General features: G+C 49.6%; 1 protein-coding gene across 1 annotated transcript; it reads left to right on the forward strand.

Annotated features, from left to right (window-relative positions):
* The first annotated feature begins 1,555 nt into the window (after window positions 1-1,555).
* LOC121554200 lies at window positions 1,556-16,095 on the forward strand. Its single transcript, XM_045211753.1, has 7 exons — window positions 1,556-1,849; window positions 3,668-3,685; window positions 9,663-9,674; window positions 10,724-10,803; window positions 13,669-13,759; window positions 15,414-15,557; window positions 15,747-16,095. Exons 4-7 carry the CDS (start codon window positions 10,771-10,773, stop codon window positions 15,878-15,880), a joined length of 402 nt encoding a protein of 133 aa, XP_045067688.1. The 5' UTR covers window positions 1,556-1,849; window positions 3,668-3,685; window positions 9,663-9,674; window positions 10,724-10,770; the 3' UTR covers window positions 15,881-16,095.
* The last annotated feature ends 4,252 nt before the right edge of the window (window positions 16,096-20,347 follow it).

Consider the following 20,347-nt stretch of genomic DNA (forward strand, 5'->3'; position numbering starts at 1 on the left):
TGTCCTCCACAATGAGCTGTTTCCTCCGTCTCTCCTGTCCTCCACAATGAGCTGTTTCCTCCGTCTCTCCTGTCCTCCACAATGAGCTGTTTCCTCCGTCTCTCCTGTCCTCCACAATGAGCTGTTTCCTCCGTCTCTCCTGTCCTCCACAATGAGCTGTTTCCTCCGTCTCTCCTGTCCTCCACAATGAGCTGTTTCCTCCGTCTCTCCTGTCCTCCACAATGAGCTGTTTCCTCCGTCTCTCCTGTCCTCCACAATGAGCTGTTTCCTCCGTCTCTCCTGTCCTCCACAATGAGCTGTTTCCTCCGTCTCTCCTGTCCTCCACAATGAGCTGTTTCCTCCGTCTCTCCTGTCCTCCACAATGAGCTGTTTCCTCCGTCTCTCCTGTCCTCCACAATGAGCTGTTTCCTCCGTCTCTCCTGTCCTCCACAATGAGCTGTTTCCTCCGTCTCTCCTGTCCTCCACAATGAGCTGTTTCCTCCGTCTCTCCTGTCCTCCACAATGAGCTGTTTCTCCGTCTCCTGTCCTCCACAATGAGCTGTTTCTCCGCTCTCTCCTCCCCACAATGAGCTGTTTCTCCGTCTCTCCTGTCCTCCACAATGAGCTGTTTCCTCCGTCTCTCCTGTCCTCCACAATGAGCTGTTTCCTCCGTCTCTCCTGTCCTCCACAATGAGCTGTTTCCTCCGTCTCTCCTGTCCTCCACAATGAGCTGTTTCCTCCGTCTCTCCTGTCCTCCACAATGAGCTGCTTTCTCCGTCTCTCCTGTCCTCCTACAATGAGCTGTTTCTCCGTCTCTCCTGTCCTCCACAATGAGCTGTTTCCGTCTCTCTGTCCTCCACAATGAGCTGTTTCCTCCGTCTCTCCTGTCCTCCACAATGAGCTGTTTCCTCCGTCTCTCCTGTCCTCCACAATGAGCTGTTTCCTCCGTCTCTCCTGTCCTCCACAATGAGCTGTTTCCTCCGTCTCTCCTGTCCTCCACAATGAGCTGTTTCCTCCGTCTCTCCTGTCCTCCACAATGAGCTGTTTCCTCCGTCTCTCCTGTCCTCCACAATGAGCTGTTTCCTCCGTCTCTCCTGTCCTCCACAATGAGCTGTTTCCTCCGTCTCTCCTGTCCTCCACAATGAGCTGTTTCCTCCGTCTCTCCTGTCCTCACAAAGAGGTCCTCCTGGTTCTGTCTCAATGAGGCAGTATCACGGAATCTCCTGTCCTCACAAGAGCGTTTCTCCGTCTCTGCAAGAGCTGTATCTCCGTCTCTCTGTCCTCCACCAATGATGCCCTCTGCAGCCCCAGACCCCCTCTACAGAGCTGACCCTCTACAGCCAACCAGACCCCTCTGACAAGCCAGAGCACGACCCCTTCTGCAATCAACTAGCAACACCTCCTCAGCCAACGCAGACCATCCCCAGCCCACCCCTACTGATGCCCCCTCTGCAGCCAACCAGACCCCCTCTGCAGCCAACCAGACCCCCTCTGCAGCCAACCAGACCCCCTCTGCAGCCAACCAGACCCCTCTGCAGCCAACCAGACCCCTCTGCAGCCAACCAGACCCCTCTGCAACCAACCAGACCCCCTCTGCAGCCAACCAGACCCCCTCTGCAGCCAACCAGACCCCCTCTGCAACCAACCAGACCCCCTCTGCAACCAACCAGACCCCCTCTGCAGCCAACCAGACCCCCTCTGCAGCCAACCAGACCCCCTCTACAGCCAACCAGACCCCGTCTGCAACCAACCAGACCCCCTCTGCAACCAACCAGACCGCCATCTGCAGCCAACCAGACTACATCGTCAGGGTTGACAACGCTCAGCGAGACCACTGCGACCACAGAAACCACCATAACGTCATCACCAGGTAACGGACAACTTTTGTGTGTGTGTGTGTGTGTGTGACTTCAGTCCTGGCTCTCACTGTGTTAGCTTGTAGAAGAGAGGTATATGGTAGCCTCAGCCCTGTAGCTAGCTAGCTTCAGCTTGTATTCTACCAGTGGCGGTCGGTGCCGTTTTTAAGATGAGGGAGGACGGTTATTTTTGTTATAAGCATGGCCTTATTTCTATTACAGCATATTGGATGACTGTCATTCATATTCCATTCACCCAATTCAATGTAACATCGATAGGTTTAGGCTACTACATGATACTCTAATGTTCCCTGTACCCATCATGAGGTTGCTACAACCTAGCCTATGAATGAAAGTTTACAACGTAGGTGCACAGGTCGAGAGACACCATTGACACGTTCAATACCGCCTTGCACACTCTTGCCTGCATCTAGCTGATCTAGGGTGTAATCATTAGTCCAACAGTTGCAAACGCAAGTTTCTTTTGGACAAATTCAGGTATATTTATCCACGTTCCGTTTGCTTCCGTTTTAAGAAATGATTTTTTCAACAGAATCGGTGGAATGAATACACCCCTGATCACACGCGAACACAGTTCACTGTCATAGCAGCCACGTACCAACAGCATGATCCCTTTTGATCGTTGTATAATTCCTTCTCGCTACTATCTACCTGCTCTCCTCCTCTCACCTTTTCCCTTCGCCGGTGGACTTCAGTGCACAACACACCAGCAGGGGAAAAAACCTTTCCAAGCCAAACCTTCATATCATGACCGCTAACCGCTTCATACAACCTACATCGTGGTCACCATATTAGCTAACGTCATAGTCACCATAGCTACTAGAACTAACGTGTTAGTAAACCAGCTACAATCATGCAGTACAGTCAGCAAGCAGTTTATCAGTTACACTGGCGGGCCCCGGTGGCAATAAATTAAGAAAACCTTGACTTGGAAGTGTTCCAGTGTTGGATAGCCAGTTAGCTAACATAGCATCTCTCTCTGGTTGAGCCGGGTGTTTGAGTGGGCTAAAATAGCTAGCTGCATTCACTAGCTAAGTAAGTGAAAGTGGGTGGAAAAAATACAACAAAATATAACTATCTCTCTCTTGTTTCTCCTTAATTTTGGAAGAGATTAATTTGCTCAAAACTGTTCAACTATTGTCTTTCTCTCTCTTTGAGTCAACTACTCACCACATTTTATGCACTGCAGTGCTAGCTAGCTGTAGCTTTCAGTACTAGATTCATTCTCTGATCCTTTGATTGGGTGGACAACATGTCAGTTCATGCTGCAAGAGCTCTGATAGGTTGGAGGACATCCTCCGAAAGTTGTAATAATTACTGTGTAAGTCTATGGAAGGGGGTGAGAACCACGAGCCTCCTAGGTTTTGTATTGAAGTCAATGTACCAAGAGGAGGACGGAAGCTAGCTGTCCTCCGGCTACACCATGGTGCTACCCTACAGAGTGCTGTTGAGGCTACAGTAGACCTTCATGTGTTTTAATCAATTATTGGGTGACGTGAATATATTACATTCACCGAGGAGCCTCCACTGTATTCTACTTGTTTGTGTGAGTAGAACAGAGTGGTGTATGGTAGCCCTGAAGCTAGCTAACTGCTTTCTGTCTTCCTGTGTCTCTAACCACAGCTGCTGAGCAAGCTGCTACACACACTCACACACACACACACACACACACACACACACACACACACACACACACACACACACACACACACACACGGTCTGTGCTGTATAAATGATACTTTTCGGTTGTCTCTGTCTGGTCTGTGTATCCAATAGATACATTACATTGTTTCTGTTTGTTCTTGTTTCAGTTGGAAGAAGCACTGCAGGTATATATCATATATACAGCCTACAGTCATGACCCACAGCCTACAGTCATGACCCACAGTTTACAGTCATGACCCACAGCCTACAGTCATGACCCACAGCCTACAGTCATGACCCACAGCCTACAGTCATGACCCACAGCCTACCCACAGCCTACAGTCATGACCCACAGCCTACAGTCATGACCCACAGCCTATAGTCATGACCCACAGCCTACAGTCATGACCCACAGCCAACAGTCATGACCCACAGCCAACAGTCATGACCCCCAGCCTACAGCCATGACCACAGTCATGACCCACAGCCTATAGTCATGACCCACAGCCTACAGTCATGATCCACAGCCTACAGTCATGACCCACAGCCTACAGTCATGACCCACAGCCGTGACCCACAGCCTACAGTCATGACCCACAGCCTACCCACAGCCTACAGTCATGACCCACAGCCTACAGTCATGACCCACAGCCTATAGTCATGACCCACAGCCTATAGTCATGACCCACAGCCAACAGTCATGACCCACAGCCAACAGTCATGACCCACAGCCAACAGTCATGACCCCCAGCCTACAGCCATGACCACAGTCATAACCCACAGCCTATAGTCATGACCCACAGCCTACAGTCATGATCCACAGCCAACAGCCATGATCCCCAGCCTACAGTCATGACCCACAGTCATGACCCACAGCCTATAGTCATGACCCACAGCCGACCCACAGCCAACCCACAGCCTACAGTCATGACCCACAGCCTACAGTCGTGACCCACAGCCTACAGTCGTGACCCACATCCTACAGTCATGACCCACAGCTTACAGTCATAACCCACAGCCTACAGTCGTGACCCACATCCTACAGTCATGACCCACAGTCATGACCCACAGCCTACAGTCATGACCCACAGCCTACAGTCATGACCCACAGCCAACAGTCATGGCCCACAGCCTACAGTCATGACCCACAGCCTACAGTCATGACCCACAGCCTACAGTCATGGCCCACAGCCTACAGTCATGACCCACAGCCTACAGTCATGACCCACAGCCTATAGTCATGACCCACAGCCAACAGTCATGGCCCACAGCCTATAGTCATGACCCACAGCCTACAGTCATGATCCACAGCCTACAGCCATGACCCCCAGCCTACAGTCATGACCCACAGTCATGACCCACAGCCTATAGTCATGACCCACAGCCGACCCACAGCCAACCCACAGCCTACAGTTGTGACCCACATCCTACAGTCATGACCCACAGTCATGACCCACAGCCTACAGTCATGGCCCACAGCCTACAGTCATGACCCACAGCCTACAGTCATGACCCACAGCCTACAGCCATGACCCACAGCCTACCCACAGCCTACAGCCATGACCCACAGCCTACCCACAGCCTACAGCCATGACCCACAGCCATGACCCACAGCCTACAGTCATGACCCACAGCCTACAGTCATGACCCACAGCCTTCAGCCATGACCCACAGCCTACCCACAGCCTACAGTCATGACCCACAGCTTACAGTCATGACCCACAGCCTACACTCATGACCCACAGCCTACACTCATGACCCACAGCCTACCCACAGCCTACAGTCATGACCCACAGCTTACAGTCATGACCCACAGCCTCCAGTCATGACCCACAGCCTACATTAATGACCCACAGCCTACAGTCATGACCCACAGCCTACAGTCATGACCCAAAACCTACCCACAGCCTACAGTCATGACCCACAGCCTACACTCATGACCCACAGCCTACCCACAGCCTACAGTCATGACCCACAGCCTACAGTCATGACCCACAGCCTACAGTCATGACCCAAAACCTACCCACAGCCTACAGTCATGACCCACAGCCTACACTCATGACCCACAGCCTACCCACAGCATACAGTCATGACCCACAGCCTACAGTCATGACCCACAGCCTACAGTCGTGACCCACAGCCTACAGTCATGACCCACAGCCTACAGTCATGACCCAAAACCTACCCACAGCCTACAGTCATGACCCACAGCCTACAGCTATGACCCACAGCCTACGGTCATGATCAATAGCCTACAGTTATGACCCACAGCCATGACCCCCAGCCTACAGCCATGACTCACCGCCTACCCACAGCCTACAGTCATGACCCACAGCCTACAGTCATGACCCACAGCCTACAGCCATGACCCACAGCCTACAGTCATGACCCACAGCCTCCAGCCATGACCCACAGCCTACAGCCATGACCCACAGCCTACAGCCATGACCCACAGCCTACAGTCATGACCCACAGCCTAAAATCATGACCCACAGCCTACAGTCATCACCCACAGTCTACCTACAGCCTATAGTCATGACCCACAGCCTACAGTCATGACCCACAGCCTACAGTCATGACCCACAGCCTAGAGTCATGACCCACAGCCTAACCACAGCTTACAGTCATGACCCACAGCCTACCCACAGCCTACAGTCATGACCCACAGCCTACAGTCATGACCCACAGCCTACAGTCATGACCCACAGCATACAGTCATGACCCACAACCTACAGTCATGACCCACAACCTACAGTCATGACCCACAGCCTACAGTCATGACCCACAGCCTACCCACAGCCTACAGTCATGACCCACAGCCTACAGTCATGACCCACAGCCTACGGTCATGATCAATAGCCTACAGTTATGACCCACAGCCATGACCCCCAGCCTACAGCCATGACTCACCGCCTACCCACAGCCTACAGTCATGACCCACAGCCTACAGTCATGACCCACAGCCTACAGCCATGACCCACAGCCTACAGTCATGACCCACAGCCTCCAGCCATGACCCACAGCCTACAGCCATGACCCACAGCCTACAGCCATGACCCACAGCCTACAGTCATGACCCACAGCCTAAAATCATGACCCACAGCCTACAGTCATCACCCACAGTCTACCTACAGCCTATAGTCATGACCCACAGTCTACAGTCATGACCCACAGCCTACAGTCATGACCCACAGCCTAGAGTCATGACCCACAGCCTAACCACAGCTTACAGTCATGACCCACAGCCTACCCACAGCCTACAGTCATGACCCACAGCCTACAGTCATGACCCACAGCCTACAGTCATGACCCACAGCATACAGTCATGACCCACAACCTACAGTCATGACCCACAACCTACAGTCATGACCCACAGCCTACAGTCATGACCCACAGCCTACCCACAGCCTACAGTCATGACCCACAGCCTACAGTCATGACACACAGCCTACAGTCATGACCTACAGCCTACACTCATGACCCACAGCCATGACCCACAGCCTACCCATAGCCTCCAGTCATGACCCCCAGCCTCCAGTCATGACCCCCCAGCCTACAGTCATGACCCCCAGCCTACAGTCATGACCCACAGCCTACAGTCATGACCCACAGCCTACAGTCATGACCCACAGCCATGACCCCCAGCCTACAGCCATGACCCACAGCCTACAGCCATGACCCACAGCCTACAGTCATGACCCACAGCCTACAGTCATGACCCACAGCCTACCCACAGCCTACAGTCATGACCCACAGCCATGACCCCCAGCCTACAGCCATGACCCACAGCCTACAGTCATGGCCCACAGCCTACAGCCATGACCCCCAGCCTACAGCCATGACCCACAGCCTACAGTCATGACCCACAGCCTACAGTCATGACCCACAGCCTACCCACAGCCTCCAGTCATGACCCCCAGCCTCCAGTCATGACCCCCAGCCTACAGTCATGACACACAGCCATGACCCACAGCCTACAGTCATGACCCACAGCCTACAGTCATGACACACAGCCATGACCCACAGCCTACAGTCATGACCCACAGCTTACAGTCATGACACACAGCCATGACCCCCCGCCTACAGCCATGACCCACAGCCTACAGTCATGACCCACAGCCTACAGTCATGACCCACAGCCTACAGTCATGACCCACAGCCTACAGTCATGACCCACAGCCTACAGCCATGACCCACAGCCTACAGTCATGACCCACAGCCTACAGTCATGACCCACAGCCTACAGTCATGACCCACAGCCTACAGTCATGACCCACAGCCATGACCCACAGCCTACAGTCATGACCCACAGCCTACAGTCATGACCCACAATCTATAGTCATGACCCACAGCCTACAGTCATGACCCACAGCCTACAGCCATGACCCACAGCCTACAGTCATGACCCACAGCCTACAGCCATGACCCACAGCCTACAGTCATGACCCACAGCCTAAAATCATGACCCACAGCCTACAGTCATCACCCACAGTCTACCTACAGCCTATAGTCATGACCCACAGCCTACAGTCATGACCCACAGCCTACAGTCATGACCCACAGCCTAGAGTCATGACCCACAGCCTAACCACAGCTTACAGTCATGACCCACAGCCTACCCACAGCCTACAGTCATGACCCACAGCCTACAGTCATGACCCACAGCCTACAGTCATGACCCACAGCATACAGTCATGACCCACAACCTACAGTCATGACCCACAACCTACAGTCATGACCCACAGCCTACAGTCATGACCCACAGCCTACCCACAGCCTACAGTCATGACCCACAGCCTACAGTCATGACACACAGCCTACAGTCATGACCTACAGCCTACACTCATGACCCACAGCCATGACCCACAGCCTACCCATAGCCTCCAGTCATGACCCCCAGCCTCCAGTCATGACCCCCAGCCTACAGTCATGACCCCCAGCCTACAGTCATGACCCACAGCCTACAGTCATGACCCACAGCCTACAGTCATGACCCACAGCCATGACCCCCAGCCTACAGCCATGACCCACAGCCTACAGCCATGACCCACAGCCTACAGTCATGACCCACAGCCTACAGTCATGACCCACAGCCTACCCACAGCCTACAGTCATGACCCACAGCCATGACCCCCAGCCTACAGCCATGACCCACAGCCTACAGTCATGGCCCACAGCCTACAGCCATGACCCCCAGCCTACAGCCATGACCCACAGCCTACAGTCATGACCCACAGCCTACAGTCATGACCCACAGCCTACCCACAGCCTCCAGTCATGACCCCCAGCCTCCAGTCATGACCCCCAGCCTACAGTCATGACACACAGCCATGACCCACAGCCTACAGTCATGACCCACAGCCTACAGTCATGACACACAGCCATGACCCACAGCCTACAGTCATGACCCACAGCTTACAGTCATGACACACAGCCATGACCCCCCGCCTACAGCCATGACCCACAGCCTACAGTCATGACCCACAGCCTACAGTCATGACCCACAGCCTACAGTCATGACCCACAGCCTACAGTCATGACCCACAGCCTACAGTCATGACCCACAGCCTACAGCCATGACCCACAGCCTACAGTCATGACCCACAGCCTACAGTCATGACCCACAGCCTACAGTCATGACCCACAGCCTACAGTCATGACCCACAGCCATGACCCACAGCCTACAGTCATGACCCACAGCCTACAGTCATGACCCACAGCCTATAGTCATGACCCACAGCCTACAGTCATGACCCACAGCCTACAGCCATGACCCACAGCCTACAGTCATGACCCACAGCCTACAGTCATGACCCACAGCCTACAGCCATGACCCCCAGCCTACAGTCATGACCCCCTGCCTACAGTCATGACCCACAGCCTACAGTCATGACCCACAGCAGAAGGAGAATAAATTAAAAAGACAACATGAGAACAAGCAGACATAAACGCTCAGAAAAATATATTAAAAAACATTTGATTCTTGCAATACAGGGATTCGGAATATCAGTCAGAAACTTACATTAAAATGAAATTCTTATATGGCCCTGCCCTAGTGTTACGATGCACCTCTCTGTCTGTCTGTCTGTCTGTCTGTCTGTCTGTCTGTCTGTCTGATAGATAAATGACATTGTTTTCTGTTTGTTCTTGTTTCATGTGAAGGAAGCACTGCAGGTATGTATGTAATATATTTGTACTCAAATAGTTTTACTCATGTTTACTAATGTAATGTTGGAATGAACTGCTACCCTATTCACTACCCTCTGTCTCTCTCTCCATCCACCCACCCACCCTCCCTCTTTCTACCCTCCCTCCCCCTCTCTCTACCCTTCCCCTCTCACTCTCTCTCTCTACCCTCCTCTCTCTCTCTCTCTCTCCCCCTCTCTCTCTCCCCTCCCCCCTTTCTCTCTCTCTCTACCCCCTCCATCCCACCCTCCCTCTGCACCCACCCACCCTCCCTCTCTCTCGCTCTCTCTCTCTCTACCCTCCCCCTCTCGCTCTGCCCTCCCCCTCTCTCTCTGCCCTCCCCCTCTCTACCCTCCCCCCTCTCTACCCTCTACCCTCCCCCTCTCTACCCTCTTACCCCCCTCTCTCTACCCTCCCCCCTCTCTCTCTACCCTCCCCTCTCTATCTCTACCCTCCCCCTTCTCTCTCTACCCCCTCTCCCCTCTCTCTCTACCCTCCTCCCTACCCTCTCTCTACCCTCCCCCTCTCTATCTCTACCCTCCCCCTTCTCTCTCTACCCCCTCCTCTCTATCCTCTCTCTCTACCCCTCTCTCTCTACCCTCCCTCATCTCTACCCTTCTCTCTCTACCCCCCTCTCTCTACCCTCCCTCTCTCTACCCCCTCTCTCTCTACCCTCTCCCCTCTCTCTCTACCCCCTCTCTCTCTCTACCCCCCTCTCTCTCTCTACCCTCCCCTTTCTCTCTCTACCCTCCCCTCTCTATCTCTACCCTCCCCCTTCTCTCTCTACCCCCTCTCTCTCTCTACCCCCTCTCTCTCTACCCTCCCCCTCTCTCTCTACCCCCTCTCTCTCTACCCCTCTCTCTCTACCCTCCCCTCTCTCTCTACCCTCCCCCCTCTCTACCCTCTACCCTCCCCCTTCTCGCTCTCTCACTTTCTTTCTCCCTCTATCGCTCTCCTCCATCTCCCTCCCCCTCCCCTCCCTCCTTCCCTCTATCTCTCCCCCTCCTCTCCATCCCCCCCCTCTCTCTCTCCTGTAGGCTATGTGATCCTGTTCCTCATATTGTTGGCCATTGTCTGTCTGTTTATGGTTCTCTATATGCTGAGGAAGAGTTCCAGGGTGAGACATACACTATCCTGTTACTGTCTTACATAGTGAGAACATGGTCAGGGAAGACTCAGTTCACTTGTTGTGAAGGATATGTTTTGCAGATTGTTCCTCCAGGGCTTTTTAATTTCACCTTTATTTAACCAGGTACGCCAGTTGAGAACAAGTTCTCATTTACAACTGCGACCTGGCCAAGATAAAGCAAAGCAGTGTGATAAAAACAACAACACTGAGTTACATATGGGGTAAAACAAAACGTACAGTCAATAACACAATATAAAATCTGTATACAGTGTGTGCAAATGTAGCAAGTTATGGGGGTAAGGCAATAAATAGGCCATAGTGCAAAATAATTACAATTTAGTATTAACACTGGAGGGATAGATGTGCAGAAGATGATGTGCAAATAGAGATACTGGGGTGCAAATGAGCAAAATAAATAACAATATGGGGATGAGGTAGTTGGGTGGGCTAATTACAGATGGGCTGTGTACAGGTGCAGTGATCGGTAAGCTGCTCTGACAACTGATGCTTAAAGTTAGTGAGGGAGATAAGAGTCTCCAGCTTCAGAGACTTTTGCAGTTCGTTCCAGTCATTTGCAGCAGAGAACTGGAAGGAATGGCGGCCAAAGGAGGTGTTGGCTTTGGGGATGACCAGTGAGATATACCTGCTGGAGCGCAGACTACGGGTGGATGTTGCTATGGTGACCAATGAGCTAAGATAAGGCGGGGATTTGCCTAGAAGAGATTTATAGATGACCTGCAGCCAGTGGGTTTGGCGACGAATATGTAGTGAGGGCCAGCCAACGAGAGCGTACAGGTCACAGTGGTGGGTACTATATGGGGCTTTGGAGACAAAACGGATGGCACTGTGATAGACTACATCCAATTTGCTGAGTAGAGTGTTGGAGGCTATTTTGTAAATGACATCGCTGAAGTCAAGGATCGGTAGGATAGTCCGTTTTACGAGGGCATGTTTGGCAGCATGAGTGAAGGAGGCTTTGTTGCAAAATAGGAAGCCGATTCTAGATTTAACTTTGGATTGGAGATGCTTAATGTGAGTCTGGAAGGAGTGTTTTCAGTCTAACCAGACACCTAGGTATTTGTAGTTGTCCACATATTCTAAGTCAGACCCGTCCAGAGTAGTGATTCTAGTCGGGTGGGCGGGTGCCAGCAGCGTTCGATTGAAGAGCATGCATTTAGTTTTACTAGTGTTTAAGAGCAGTTGAAGGCTACTGAAGGATTGTTGTATGGCATTGAAGCTCGTTTGGAGGTTTGTTAACACAGTGTCCAATGAAGGACCAGATGTATACAAAATGGTGTCGTCTGCGTAGAGGTGGATCTGAGAGTCACTAGCAGCAAGAGCGACATCATTGATATACACAGAGAATAGAGTCGGCCCGAGAATTGAACCCTGTGGCATCATAGATTTATCGGTGGTGATAGTGTTTCCTAGCCTCAGTGCAGTGGGCAGCTGGGAGGAAGTGCTCTTATTCTCCATGGACTTTACAGTGTCCCAAAACCTTTTGGAGTTAGTGCTACAGGATGCAAATTTCTGTTTGAAAAAGCTAGCCTTTGCTTTCCTAACTGATTGTGTACATTGGTTCCTGACTTCCCTGAAAAGTTGCATATCGCGGGGCCTGTTCGATGCTAATGCAGTATGCCACAGGATGTTTTTGTGCTGGTTAAGGGCAGTCAAGTCTGAGGAGAACCAGGGGCTATATCTGTTCTTAGTTCTTAATTTTTTTGAATGGGGCATGCTTATTTAAGATGGAGCGGAAAGCACTTTTAAAGAACAACCAGGCATCCTCTACTGACGGAATGAGGTCAATATCCATCCAGGATACCCGGGCCAGGTCAATTAGAAAGGCCTGCTCGCTAAAGTGTTTTAGGGAGCGTTTGGGCACAGACCTGGATAGTATGATAGAGCTCTGCAGGCTCTCTCTACAGTAGATTGCAACTCCGCCCCCTTTGGCAGTTCTATATAGACAGAAAATGTTGTAATTCGGGATGGAGATTTCTGAATTTTTGGTGGCCTTCCTAAACCAGGATTCAGACACTGCTAGGACATCAGGGTAGCTCAGCTGGTAGAGCACGGCGCTTGTAACGCCAGGGTAGTGGGTTCGATCCCCGGGACCACCCATACACAAAAATGTATGCACACATGATTGTAAGTCGCTTTGGATAAAAGCGTCTGCTAAATGGCATATTATTATAATATTATTATTACTCAAACAAGGAGGAGGCTTCTGATGTTAACATGCAAGAAACCAAGGCTTTTACGGTTACAGAAGTCAACAAATGATAGCTCCTGGGGAGTAGGAGTGATACTGGGGGCTGCAGGGCCTGGGTTAGCCTCTACATCACCAGAGGAACAGAGGAGGACTAGAATAAGGATACGGCTAAAGGCTTTACGAACTGGTCTTTGGTAGAATAAATTATATAGTTTACTTGGAGGGAAGAAAATATGAATTCTGGTCATAAGGTCACAGTCATCGAGAGTCACATTCCATACAAGTTTTGTCTTCAGATCTGTCTGATAATGTACAATGGTCATGTTGTTTTGGTTGCTGTTATGATGTTGATGTGATATTTTCTCCACAGAGGTACAGTGGGGAGAACAAGTATTTGATACACTGCTGATTGCAATAAAATGCAAATTAATTACTTAAAAATCATACAATGTGATTTTCTGGATTTTCGTTTTAGATTCCGTCTCTCACAGTTGAAGTGTACCTATGATAAAAATTACAGACCTCTACATGCTTTGTAAGTAGGAAAACCTGCAAAATCGGCAGTGTATCAAATACTTGTTCTCCCCACTGTATATGTCTGATAAATATGTTGTTGAAGTTTTTTTTTTTTTTTTTCTCTTCAGAGGTACTCGTTTGACCTGCAGCGTCCAGGCTATGACCACGAGACCCCCCTCAGCTGCATGGAACAACCCGGAACCTATGAACCCACCAATGGTAACCATGGTGACATTACTGTCTGTCTCTAACCTTCCTGTCTGTGCATCAGATGGTATATGTTTTGTTTATATTTTACAGTGCGTTCAGAAAGTATTCAGACCCCTTGACTTTTTCCACATTTTGTTATGTTACAGCCTTATTCAAAAAATGGATTAAATTATCAATCTTCACACAATACCCCAAAATGATTGCATATTTATAAAAAAAAAAAAAAAACTGAAATACCTTATTTACCTAAGTATTCAGTCCCTTTGCTATGAGACTCGAAATTGAGCTCAGCTGCATCCTGTTTCCATTGATCATCCTTGAGATGTTTTTACAACTTGATTGGAGTCCACCTGTGGTAAATTCAATTGATTGGACATGATTTGGTCCCACAGTTGACAGTGCATGTCAGAGCAAAAACCAAGCCATGAGGTTAAAGGAGTTGTCCGTAGAGCTCAGAGACAGGATTTTGTCGAAGCACAGATCTGGGGAAGGGTACCAAAACATTTCTGCAGCATTGAAGGTCCCCAAGAACACCGTGGCCTCCATCATTCTTAAATGGAAGAAGTTTAGAACCACCAAGACCCTTCCAGAGCTGGCCGCCAGCCAAACTGTGTAATCAGGGGAGAAGAGCCTTGATCTGGGAGGTGACCAAGAACCAGATGGCCACTCAGACAGAGCTCAAGAGTTCTTCAAGAGTTCTTCTATGGAGATGAGAGAACCTTCCAGAAGGACGACCATCTCTGCAGCACTCCACCAATCAGGCCTTTATGGTAGAGTGGCCAGACGGAAGCCACTCCTCAGTAAAAGGCACATGACAGCCCGCTTGGAGTTTGCCAAAAGGCACCTAAAGACTCTCAGACCATGAGAAACAAGATTCTCTGGTTTGATGAAACCAAGATTGAACTCTTTGGCCTGAATGCCAAATGTCATGTCTGGAGGAAACCTGGCACCATCCCTACGGTGAAGCATGGTGGTGGCAGCATCATGCTGTGGTGATGTTTTTCAGCGGCAGGGACTGGGAGACTAGTCAGGGTCGAGGGAAAGATGAACGGAGCAAAGTACAGAGAGACCCTTGATGAAAACCTGCTCCAGAGCGCTCAGGACCTCAGACTGGGGCGAAGGTTCACCTTCCAACAGGACAACGACCCTAAGCACACAGCCAAGACAACACAGGAGTGGCTTCGGGACAAGTCTCTGAATGTCCTTGAGTGGCCCAGCCAGAGCCCGGACTTGAACCCCATCGAACATCTCTGGAGAGACCTGAAAATAGCTGTGCAGCGAAGCTCCCCATCCAACCTGACAGAGCTTGAGAGGATCTGCAGAGAAGAATGGGAGAAACTCCCCAAATACAGGTGTGCCAAGCTTGTAGCGTCATACCCAAGAAGACTCGAGGCTGTAATCGCTGCCAAAGGTGCTTCAACAAAGTACTGAGTAAAGGGTCTGAATACTTATGTAAATGTGATATTTCCGTTTTTTTTTTTTGTTGCCAAAATGTCTAAAAACCTGTTTTTGCTTTGTCATTATGGGGTATTGTGTGTAGATTGATGAGGGGGAAAAAACAATTTAATCAATTTTAGAATAAGGCTGTAACGTAACAAAATGTGGAAAAAGTCAAGGGGTCTGAATACTTTCCGAATGCACTGTATTATATGTTGTATTTTAGATCAGGAGGACTCTGTGAGAGAGGGTGGTGGTGATGATGATGATGATGATGATGATGGTGATCACCATGCTATGAGCCCTGTAGCTAATGGCTCAGCTGGGTCCACTGGAGAGACTGGGTCTACAGGGGAGACTGTGGAGAACGGTAAGGAAACTCTCACTAAGTCTGGAACCCCCCTGGTGTCAGGAATACGTGAAAAACATACTCTCCATCTTTATATTTCTCTCTCTCTCTGTCTCTGTCTCTCTCTCTCTCTCCTCTCTCTCTCTCGTCTCTCTCTCTCTCTCTCTCTCTCTCTCTCTCTCTCTCTCTCTCTCTCTCTCTCTCTAACAGGAGAGAAGCAGGGTCATGGTGATGGAGACAACTTCAGCAACTTCTGTGGCAGTGAGATCACTCTGACTCCGCCCATAAAAAAGGTCTTTAGCCTGGACCAGTCAATTATTGATAGGATAATTGACAATAATTGATCATTAATAATAATTGATAGGAGAGAACGGCGCTCGACACACGTTTATGTTTAAATGTGAAAGCAAGTGTTGTCTTGATCTATAAAATGTAATGCAAATGTCAGAATGTAAACCGCTTCAAATAACTTTTACTTCCATGCCCTATTTCTGATACTGTATGTTCTTGATTTAGATTTCTTAATAGTTTTTTTGTCATTCATTTTAATAATTTTAATACCAAGAAATGATGTCACGTTTTAGAATAAAAATATACTTCACAGAGGACTTGGCGTTGTGTCTTGATGTAATGTGTGTGTTTGGGTAACGTGTGGAGAGGTAATGTATGGAACTAAATGACTATCGCCCCGTAGCACTCACTTCTGTCATCATGAAGTGCTTTGAGAGGCTCATTAAGGATCATATCACCTCTACCTTACCTGTCACCCTAGACCCACTTCAATTTGGTTACCGCCCCAGTAGATCCACAGACGATGCAATCGCCATCACACTGCATACTGCCCTATCCCATCTGGACAAGAGGAATACCTATGTAAGAATGCTGTTCATTGACTATAGCTCAGCATTCAACACCATAGTACCCTCCAAGCTCATCATTAAGCTCGAGGCCCTGGGTCTGAACCCCGCCCTGTGCAACTGGGTCCTGGACTGCCTGACGGGCCGCCCCCAGGTGATGAAGGTAGGAAACAACATCTCCACTTCGCTGATCCTCAACACAGGGGCCCCACAAGGGTGCGTGCTCAGCCCCCTCCTGTACTCCCTGTTCACCCATGACTGCGTGGTGAAGCACGCCTCCAACTCAATCATCAAGTTTGCAGAGGACACAACAGTAGTAGGCCTGATTACCAATAATGACGAGACCGCCTACAGGGAGGAGGTGAGGGCCCTGGCGGAGTGGTGCCAGGAAAATAACCTCTCCCTCAACGTCAACAACTTTTACAGATGCACAATTGAGAGCATCCTGTTGGGCTGTATCACCGCCTGGTACAGCAACTGCACCGCCCGCAACCGCAGCGATCTCCAGAGGGTGTTGCGGTCTGCCCAACGCATCACCGGGGGCAAACTACCCGCCCTCCAGGACACCTACAGCACCCGATGTCACAGGAAGGCCAAAAAGATCATCAAGGACATAAACCACCCGAGCCACGGCCTGTTCACCCCGATACCATCCAGAAGGCGAGGTCAGTACAGGTGCATCAAAGCTGGGACCGAGAGAATGAAAAACATCTATCTCAAGGCCATCAGACTGTTAAATAGCCATCACTAGCACATTAGAGGCTGCTGCTGCCTATTGAAATCACTGGCCACTTTAAGAAATGGAACATCTTGCACTACTCATCTCATATGTATATACTGTATTCTATTCTACTGTATTTTAGTCAATGCCACTCCGACATTGCTCGTCCTAATATTTATATATTTCTTAATTATATTATTTTACTTTTAGATTTGTGTGTATTGTTGTGAATCGTTAGATACTACTGCACTGTTGGAGATAGGAACACAAGCATTTCGCTACACCCGCAATAACATCTGCTAAATATGTGTATGTGACCAATTTCATTTTTATTTGATTTGAGGAGTATACCACTTCAGTCCCTACAGTGACCGTACGTACATTTCCCAACCAGAAGCCATGGATTACAGGCAACATCCGCACCGAGCTAAAGGCTAGAGCTGCTGCTTTCAAGGAGCGGGACTCTAACCCGGACGCTTATAAGAAATCCCACCATGCCTTTAGACGAATCATCAAAACAGGCAAAGCGTCAATACAGGACTAAGATTGAATCCTACTACACCGGCTCTGACGCTCGTCGGATGTGGCAGGGCTTGCAAACTATTACGGACTACAAAGGGAAACCCAGCCGCGAGCTGCCCAGTGACGCGAGCCTACCAGAAGGGCTAAATTACTTAGTGTGTAATCGTAGCCGAGATATGTATGTTGTTTGCATAAAAATATTATTAATCTGTCTCAAAGAACATTTTCATTATAAACTAAAGCCTAAAAGTGTTACTTTGTTCCCCAGTCTCCCCTACTCTTATTGAGAAAAGGCCTCCTCAACTGAAGAATCTACAGCTGCTGAGGTGTTAATCAGCCCAGTGCTGCTCTGACCACAGTGTTGTTAGGAAGCACATTTTCTAACAATACATACACAGCCTTGTCAACTCTAACTGTGAACTACTTCTATTACTGGAAATAAACTCAGCAGTGGTCAGACTACAGAATAAACCAACATAAACAACACCAGTAAATGAAACATCCATTATATGCCATCTTCTGGATTCCAGTAAGCGTGTTTAGAGGCTAAATCATAGGTGGAAAGTTGATTGACATTTGATTGCTTCCTCCATTTAACTCAGTTGAACACATCTTCCTCCATTTCATTCAGTTGTATACATCTTCCTCCATTTCATTCAGATGTACACATCTTCCTAAGATAGCTAAGATGGGGAGAAGTATATCCATAATTAAGCGCTGCTCTGCCTTCTTAACAACACTATCAACAAGGCAGGTCCTACAGGCCCTAGTTTTGTCGCACCTGGACTACTGTTCAGTCGTGTGGTCAGGTGCCACAAGGAGGGACTTGGGAAAATTGCAGTTGGCTCAGAACAGGGCAGCACGGCTGGCCCTTAAAAGTACACGGAGAGCTAACATTAATAACATGCATGTCAGTCTCTCCTGGCTCAAAGTGGAAGAGAGATTGACTTTATCACTGCTTGTTTTTGTAAGAGGTGTTGATAAGCTCAATGTACCGAGCTGTCTGTTTAAACTACTGGCACACAGCTGGGACGCCCATGCATACCCAACAAGACATGCCACCAGAGGTCTCTTCACAGTCCCCAAGTCCAGAACAGACTATGGGAGGCGCACAGTACTACATAGAGCCATGACTACATGGAACTCTATTCCACATCAGGTAACTCAGTCAAGCAGTAGAATAGGATTTGAAAAACAGATAAAAATACACTTTATGGAACAACGCGGACTGTGAAGAGACACACACACACACAGACACACACACAGCATTCGCAAAACACATGCTAACACACGCACTCTACACACACACACATTTTAATATTGTTATTTTGCTGTATTGTTGATGTTGTATTGTAAATATGTTATGGTAGAGTAGTGTGTAATAAGGTGTTGTTTTATGTATTGTTTTATTGTATGTAAATTGTGGTTGGACCCCAGGAAGAGTAGCTGCTGCCTTGGATAATAATAAAATACAAATACAAATACAAGTTAAGGAAACAAATCTGAATACATTATTTCGCTGAACTGTCCCATTACATTTAATGAGTTACTACCTTTAAAGGCCCAGTAAAGTTTCAAGATGTTTAATTAGTTACTACCTTTTAAAGGCCCAGTAAAGTTTCAAGATGTTTAATTAGTTACTACCTTTTAAAGGCCCAGTAAAGTTGCCACCAAACAAAGTCACGTGTGAAAATAGTGAAGACTGAAGCACTGGAAGCATTTAAAGGTTATTGTCACGCCCTGGCTCTGGGACTCTGTTATGTTGAGCCAGGGTGGGTGGTTTCTATGTGTTTTGTGTGCTAGGTTGTTTATCTAGTTCATTGTGTTTCTATGTTGGCCGGTGTGGTTCTCAATCAGAGGCAACGTGAATCAGCTGTTGCTTGTTGTCTCTGATTGGGGACCATACTTAGGTAGCCTGTTTTGCCACAGTGTTTGTGGGATCTTGTTCCGTGTTTGGTTAGTGTCTATTGCCAAGGACGTCACGTATCGTTTTGTTGTTTTGTTCGTGTGATCATTCAAAATAAAAGTATGTTCGCATTCCACGCTGCGCCTTGGTCCTCTGTGTTCGACGATCGTGACAGAAGATCCCACCATAACTGGACCAAGCAGCGTGTCCAGGAGCCAACGCCAGAGAGGGCTCTAAAGGATATCAACCTCGACTGGGTCAAGCGCGGGAGGAGGAGAGAGGTTGGACTTGGGAGCAGAGGAGCGAGAGTCTGGCGAGAGCCATGGAGGCCTGGGCCCACGGGGGAGGAGAGACGCCCAGAAAATTTTTATGGGGGGCTCACGCCCGTGGACGACGGGGCAGCAGGAGGCCGGGATAGAGTGGTTCAGCGGGTTGGCAAAGGAGGCCGCCAGGTTACGGTAGTCACTGGTCACCAGGGGGAAGGAGAATGTAGAGGCACGGCGAGAGGTACTGGGGTGTGTTGCCAGTCCGGTCCGGCCCGTTCCTGATCCCCGCGTAGGGCCAGTGGTGTGTGTCCCCAGTACGGTCCGGCTTGTTCCTGTCCCTCGCACCGAGCCTGTGGTGCGCGTCGCCAGCCCGGTCCGACATGTTCCTGCTCCTCGCACCAAGCCTGTGGTGCGCGTCGCCAGCCCGGTCCGGCCTGTTCTGCCCCTCGCACCAAGCCAGTGGTGCACGCCGCCAGCCCGGTCCGGCCGTTCCTGCTTCCCGCACCAAGCCAGTGGTGCGCGTCGTCAGCCCGTTTTGG

This window comes from Coregonus clupeaformis, chromosome 39 (assembly GCF_020615455.1).
Source record: "Coregonus clupeaformis isolate EN_2021a chromosome 39, ASM2061545v1, whole genome shotgun sequence".
NCBI classification, from domain to species: domain Eukaryota; kingdom Metazoa; phylum Chordata; class Actinopteri; order Salmoniformes; family Salmonidae; genus Coregonus; species Coregonus clupeaformis.